The 7,946-nt window shown below is 35.2% G+C and overlaps 1 protein-coding gene across 4 annotated transcripts in view; it reads right to left on the bottom strand.

Annotated features, from left to right (window-relative positions):
• LOC117177681 (TATA-box-binding protein) overlaps nt 1–7,946 on the bottom strand; it is a 139,808-nt gene that overhangs the window by 79,424 nt on the left and 52,438 nt on the right. For all 4 annotated transcript variants that reach the window (XM_033368516.1, XM_033368514.1, XM_033368515.1 and 1 more), the window contains 2 exons: nt 3,230–3,360; nt 2,697–2,940 (listed from right to left, as the gene is read on the bottom strand). In XM_033368516.1, coding sequence (XP_033224407.1) covers nt 2,697–2,940; nt 3,230–3,360 — 375 coding nt within the window. The remainder of the gene's footprint in view (nt 1–2,696; nt 2,941–3,229; nt 3,361–7,946) is intronic.

Below are 7,946 nucleotides of genomic sequence, written 5' to 3'. Positions count from 1 at the left end.
AGAGCCCCGCATGCAAGGATAAGGCTGCTTACTCTGAGAGGTCGCCTGGTATCCCAGAGTCACCGTTCTAGACACCTCACCCAGGTGCCATTCAGCTTTCAGAACGGTTTTCACACCTCCGCTTGGGGGTTAATTCCTTCGGGACCACCCCTGGACCCTCTATCCGCAACCCGAGGAAGCGTTCGGTGGCTTTGTCTTTTCTGTTCTGAAAATGTTCGATAAAAAGACTTGTAAAGAAAAACGGCTTTTTATGGTTATGGTATTTCTTTAATCGATGTTTTCTCCAAATCTATCAATATTATAAATAAAATAATTATATAATAATAAAAATATGGATCTCTGGGAATGGGCCAACTTTTGTTTGAAACTTTTTCCTGTAAATTCAATTTCAAGAAATTTCATCTGCATTTCCGGCGACTTTGAAGCCGACTGACAACACTTTTGCATCCGGGTAAGTACCTGATAATACGTTCATCACAAGACGAACATCCAACAAACACGCTGATTTAAATACTTTACGTATATCAAAAACGTCAGAATTTATATGGATACTCCCACTTCAGATTTGTTAAAGAATTGTCTATAATAAATCTTAATTAATAAAACATTTCACTTATGTCGGAAAGTAATGCTAAAGGGTAGTATCCAAAGAAGAACTCTGTAGTCGAGTTTAGTGAACTGATAAGAGTAGTTTATTAAAGAGAATAAAGAGTATTAGGTATTGACAGACGGACTCCATAAACTTTGTTTATTATTACGTACAAGGAGACGCTATTTCTCCAAATATGCGGCGGCCTTTGCTTCAAAAAGACACACCCACAATCCGACCTCTCGAAAAAGGCAGCGTATTTAAACAATAAATATAAACCTTTAACAAAAACTATACGTGATGAACATCTGTTCGTTAAAGCCGAAGGAGCTTTAACAAAAGAAAATTCACTGTCACCAAATTACACTTGTCAATGGTTTGACCTTTAATTGTAAAAGGTCTATGCACAAATGTGGGGGAAGCACAAATACCGAGCGCCTAACGCGAGGTAAAAATATTATTGGGCGCGAAACGCTAGAAAAATATAATACCGAACGTGAATCGCGAGATCCAACAGACGCGCGCCCTAAAGGCTCTTAAACTTGCGAGCTACGCACACAGCGCGCCATGAGAAGCTGCCTGCGCCGCGGGCGAATTTTTGATAACAATAAGCTAGCACAGCAAAAAATATTATAACGAACAATGGAAAAATCGGACGACTTCCGGTTCATAATATTTGGGAAGCCCTAAGTGAGCCCCAATAAATAAACATGAGCCGTAAATTATTATATAATGTGAAATATTTGTGTAAATTAATTTTGAGTACATTTTATAGCATCGCTCTTCCAGCTTAACCTTAAGCTAGCGTAAAGACAATTTTTTATTAAAATCAATGTAGCCCTAAATTGTAAAGTATGTCACGTCTCTAAACCTAAATAGTGTTGTGCCAGCTTAAATGCCTTTTTGTTTCGCTATTTTAGTGAGCAGTAATTTTCACAGTGCTTTTTGCTTTGAATATCTATTAAATATTTAAATATTGACAGATGAAAAATCCAAAACATTTAAACTAATAAATTTTTTTTAGAACTTCATTTATGCACAGTACAGCCACTCTCTAAATACAACATTTGTTTATCTGTACTTATACCCACTTTTATCACCGACTGATCAGTTGAGCTCTCATTGGTCAGGAAGTAATATACATGATGTAAAATAGTACTCTATCATTTTTGATTTTTTTGTGCTTTGAACATAAAATATTTTGAAAGCAGCACTTTTTGTCAGAATTATTAAATCGAGTTGTCCTGGACAATAAAGTTCATTATTTGTCCTGCATTTTGAAAAATCTAAAACTGGCTTGAGTTTTCAGATAAAAACCTTTAATTCGACGATCCTAATTAGTTTAAAAAAAGCGATCGTAGTTTTTTGGATTTGTGGGCATATTACAGGTTGTTACACAAGTAATTTAAAACTTTAATTTTTCGGTTTGTGGTTCAAAATTAATCGATTTTTTTAGTTACATTAATTGCTTAGCCCATTAAAGTGAATAAAGTGAGTCGTAAGTTTTCCAGGAGGACTTTTCCAAATTCGGATACTACCAGGTTTTTTCTTGATCCTTACTTTATTTATCTCTTTCTCCCCTTTCGCCTCTCTCTCTTTTTATCTCTCTCGTTCATAGGATTCATAGTTTTAAGTTCTAAAATTGTGAAGAATTGTAATTTTTTAAAAATATTATCATTATTCCAGATATTTTATAGATTACAAAAATTAAAAAGTTTTAGACTTGTTTCGCAGTATTTGTAGTTACAAATTGTGAAACATTGTAAAATATTGTAAAAATTTCAAAAAATTTTCATTGCTTTTATCCATGAAAAGGCATGCAATTCAATAAACATCAATTTTATGTTGGACTAACACTTGCTCAACGTACATTCGCCATATGTAAAGTTGGCGTAACGCCGTTTGTCTATAATGTTGTTACATATAGGTATAATCAGAAAACCGATAAAACTACCATCGCCTTCTAATAAAATATCTGCTCGAAAACCCTGCCAACAACTTAAATCTAATTAGTTTAAATCCGAGCAAACAATTACACGTTTAATTCTCCCCTCGTTAGATATCCTCACGTTCAAATAAAAATTTTCTTTGAACATAAAATACCTACCGGAAAGCCCAGCTTCTGAATAATACGAGCATATTTTCTTGCAGCGAGACGAGAATCTTCTTCACTTTTTGCACCTGTGCATACCATTTTCCCACTACTAAATATTAAAGCAGTAGTTCTCGGCTCTCTTATTCTCATAATGACGGCAGCAAATCGTTTTGGATTATATTCAGCATTCCTCGCATGGAGGGCTATTTTTTTTAAGTCTAATTTGCAGTTTAAATTAACTGTTGAGACTATGTTTCTGAAAGAGAATACCATTGTCATTAGAGAAAAACATTTTCGAATTTTTCTAAACTTATCTAAACTAAACTTATCTGCAAAATCCATACATTAAAAAATAACCCACATTACAAAAAAGAAATCAAATCCTTTTCATTTTTAATTAATCAGTGAATTAATAATTAATAATAATTAATCAAAATCTCCAAGTTTTAAAAGCAAAATTTTTAAATGTGGCCGCTACTCGGGATGTCATGGATTCCAAAGTCCCTAAAAGCAACTCCAGTTACTTATAATCAAACTTCACTTACTGCAATTGTGGAAGAATTCCAGGATCTGCGGAAGCGGGTGTCATAGGGGTCATTGGTCCGGGAGTGGATGGGCCCATTGATGGCGGCTGTACTTGACTTGTGGATGGAACTATAGGAGACATCATATTTTGCTGTAAAAGTTATAAAATAATAAAAGTCCAGCAAGCTAGAACGTCCCCAATAAAAATCCCCAAATATTCTTGCACCATAATTTTGGGTTGTTTTTGCGCTGTATTGACGATTTTTGGCTTTCACTGTTTTTGCTTTTTTTTTAAATTGAAAATTGGAGTGGAGTTGCGGACTAAAATCAAGCCATCACATCCAAGATCTAATTTCTAAAAATGACGCCTATATACAATAAACCCATCTCCTTCGTTAAAACTCAAACTTAGAAAAAAATAGAGTTTATCATAAATTTGAGTTTTTTGGGCATTTGGTATCCGAGAACCACCTTTATATCCAAAAAAATCAAACCTCTGTGTAAAAACCCAAGCTTGGAGATAATGAAGTATAGTAGACTTTAAAGTTTTTTTGTTGCTTTTAAACACACCAAGGAATAATTTCACCCCACATTGGAGTCTTAAAGTCTTTTTAACCAAAAAATGGCCTAAGAATCGAAGTTAGCATTTTTGAGGAGCCCAAATATTATTTCATATTTCACATATTACCCTTTTTATGAAAATATTTAAGTCCCAAAAAGAAGTAAGTGCATTTTGAAGCCGTAATGAGAAGTCCAAACACAGCAAGTACACTTTTTTGCTTTGGGGCTTACTACTTTTTAACCGTGCCCAGCCGAACCTTTTGTATAGATCTTATACAGAGTAGAATGACTACGAATTGAACTTAACATTTAAAAAAGAGCATTACACCATTGTATTTTAATTTAGATTATGTCGTGGTAGTTGCCCGCCCAAAATATGTATCAAACCTTAGTCGAACATCCATCAAACATCCCACTGGGAGCGACAGGGGCTCCGACCCATCATATCCACGCTCGAGGACCTCCATGGCTCGAGGAGAAAACCAAGCTGACGAGCTGCCTCTCGGGATCGAGACACCCTCTCCTGTCGCAGCGGTCGCTGAGGCATCTAGACGTCATATAGTCGCAAGTTAAAAAATTTAAACATGTGGTCACAGCTCTGTTCTCCCCAGAAGTTTCGTCACCGAGCCATTGGAAATATCAGCCCGAGGAGGACGAAATTTAATCTGACTCTGTACGATCAACGAACTCTGGTATGTTCAAATTGATTAAATTCATGTGAAACCTTGAGCCCTCCGTGAGTCTAATATAGAACAGAAGCACTACATTTTGTTTGAACCCAGAAGTCCGAAATTTTGTTTTCTGGTTAACCCTTTAAAACTATATATTGCCTAGAAGTTCAGTGAGTTTATTTGAGGCGATAAATCTCGAGGAGGAAGCTCAAAATTGTTGTTTGGTGGGTCTCATTTTGGAATAAGTAAGATGTCTGTAAAAAGCTGAAGTGTTCGTCTCTTTACGAGCAAAATAATTGAAATATTTCGAACTGTAAGCTTTTACAACGCGTCACGAGCAACCATATCAGGTATAATCATCGCAATCTCAAGCCAGCAGCGCATAACTCCACTACAGCTGCTCATGACGAGAAAATGAGAATATATATATTGTAACCGTCAACTTTTCGCCCAGTTAACTTAAAAAGGGTTAATTTAATAACCTGACATATTAATTTAATTTCAATAGAAAAAGGGGCTTCTTTTGAAGAAAGAATAAGTATTACGAAGATAAGACCAAAGGAGGGAAATTGGGAAGCGGGAATCCGAGAGACTAGTAAAGACACAATGAAACAAGGAGTTTATTTAAAAACAAAGCAACGTTTACTGCCACTTACATATTTGACCGGTGGCGTGGTTTGAGCTGAGTAAATATGTAGAAGAGAACAAACTTGAGCGTTCGGTCACCCTGACGAACTATGGCGAATCCTGCCGTCGTGGCGAGGTTCCTCGGGAAGCAATCCTTGAGCGGCACATAGAGCACTCACGAAAACGGTAGGGCGAGAGTATTAGTCCTCTCGGCGAGTGAACGAGAAAGACTGACGACGGGACGTTCCGTCGCCGGTGACTTCGGGACACGTCGGAGGGTTCCGGACCATCCCGGATGCGGCCCAGAAACCCTTTCGTGCAGGGCCGTGTTGAGCTCTATTCTATGGTAACTGCTGTAAAGTTTTGTTAAATTTAAATCATTTTTTCGTTGAAAAAAAAGATTCTATTTTATATGGACTAATTCAACTATAAATTTCTCGGGGAATCGTTATCTTAGTTCTTTACAATTGTCCCTAGTTTTGTTCTGGAAGTTCCTGTTCTTTCAATGTTTTTCTGCGACTGATCTTCCTCAATGATTATCTTCTTTCTGAAACAAATATAAAAAGAGAAACGAAAAACTTGTCCGTTTAGTCGATTGTCGTGTAAATTTCTTGTTTTTGGAGTCGATTGTCTTTTAAGTCTGTTTTTTTTTTTGTTGAGTTACTGTTCTTTCATTAACATATACAAATTTTCACTCAAATCTGAGATGTGTAATTTAGTTTATTAACAAATAGAGTAGTTTTTTCTCTGTTATAAAATTTTAAGTTCTGCGTTTTGCTGTTAATACTTTAGTATTTTCTTTTTTCTGAAAGGTAAAGTCCCGTTCTGTCTAATTTTGTTCTTAAGATCTAATGAGTGACATTATTTAGCTTTTTATTGAGTCAGTTTTTGAGTTATGAGTCAGCTGTTGTTATTAATGCTACTGATCCATCTCCGAAATATTATTTAGTTTAATCGCCTTATTTTTAAAATAAACCCAATAATTTCTGTAATCGCTTTCTAATATCTCATTGGCTTCTTGAGATTCAGTTTTTGATTCTTTCCGATTTGTAACTTTATTATTTTTCAAAAGATTACAATAGCTATTTTTATACTCGTTCTCGGATTTGCTATTATAATACATTTTTCCTGAATTATATTTCGTATCCTTTTTCCTAATTCTAGGTTTACCTAAATTAAGTGAGTCTTTTGTGCTTGAGTCGTCGCTAGTTTCATAGGTGGGGATGTTTTCAAAGGGTTGGAATTTGTTACTCGTGGGGATGCTTATTAAGCTAGGTATATCCTTCGTAGGATTTGTTGCAGTAATTTGCGAGTTTTGTATTTTTTGGGGTTGGTTAGAATTGGTAATTGCTAGGGGAATTTCGCTGTTTAGCAACCTTGAACTATTATTTGTATGCTCTCTAGTACTTTTGAGGTTAATGCTACCTCCAAATTTCGGTTTGCTTTTTGTATTTCCGTCTCCTTCCTTTTTAATCAATAAGTTTTCCTTAATTATATTATTGATGTAAGTTTTTTGACCAGAGAAATTGATTAATAATTTAAGATGTTAATTTTGTTTTTCTACTTGGTCATAATCAATATTTGACCAAGTAGACAAACAAAATTAACATCTTAAACTATTAATTAATTTCCTTGCTCAAAAAACTTACATCAATTATAAAATTTGTGTTTCATGGTTAGAAAAAAATCTTACAAGTATAAGGAATGACGCTGACATTCTGCTTGTAAGGAGATTGTAAAGAAAGTGTTCTCGTCTCTCCGGAGCTCAGGTGGTAGAGCTTCAGACCGAAAATTTGAAGGACCTGGGCTCATATCCGAGCGGAGCTAGAGAGCGTTTTTTCGCAATCTTAAAAAAATAATCAATATTGTAATAATATTGATTATGACCAAGTAGACAAACAAACTTAACATCTTAAACTATTGGTTTTCCTTAATATTTAAATTTCTACTTTCCTTGGTTTCCTTGTCTTTAATGGCATGTTCAATTTATATTTTGTTTTCCGTTATAGGGAGAGGTAGCGAGTTTGGATATACTTCCATAGGATAGAAGGTGGGAGGACTCCCTGGTAAGCACCAAGTTTCTGAGTCATAGCTTAGGGTCATGGGCGATGGTCAATTCCGCCCCAGCTACCTTTGTACCGTCCCCCACTACGCGGCTTCCCCTCACACCGTCGAGCTGCTGCCACTGAGCTTGGTCAGCGGGGGGCCTTTGTTCCTAATGAGGCCTAAAATATGAAATATAAAATTTTTTAAATTTCACACTTAGTAAATCACAAATATGATATTCGAAATCTACGAATTATAACGATTCCAACGATATGTTGTTTGACTCATAAAGTTGACAATTAAAGAATTAGTATTCATTTTTATGTTCAATTTTATGTACAATTTTATGGAAAATTTTCCAGTATTGAAATATCATAAATTTTGTTTATTGCCCAGACAAACGCATTTCTCAAACTTGTCCCTTAATAATTTTGCAATTTGCAAAAGGATGAATAGTTTCAGTCTTACCCTAATTTGGGAAAAATTTGGGAAATTCCGAATGCTAATATTTGGCTAGACTTGAAGCATCATAAATTTTTTTATTGCTTAACCAATCAGGTTGCTCAAAATTGTCCTTAAAACTGTACACTTAGCATGTGAGTCTCATTCGCCTTCATTCATTGATTTGGAATGCAAGTGAATTTTTTGGTATACTCTGCTATTGTAAAAATTTCGACTTCAACATCTATTGCATTTTGGAAGAGAAATGTCTTCGGAAGCTGCTCCAATCATTATTGAAACGACGTCTGAGAAAGGTAAAACTATTCTGATTGTAAATGATTTTAAATTCCACTTTAGTCGATTTTTAAAAACGGGAGAAGAAAGATGGAGA

This window comes from Belonocnema kinseyi, chromosome 8 (genome assembly GCF_010883055.1).
Source record: "Belonocnema kinseyi isolate 2016_QV_RU_SX_M_011 chromosome 8, B_treatae_v1, whole genome shotgun sequence".
Lineage (NCBI taxonomy): Eukaryota > Metazoa > Arthropoda > Insecta > Hymenoptera > Cynipidae > Belonocnema > Belonocnema kinseyi.
Note: the sequence above shows the minus strand (reverse complement) of the source record. Positions and strands in the feature narration are given on the sequence as shown.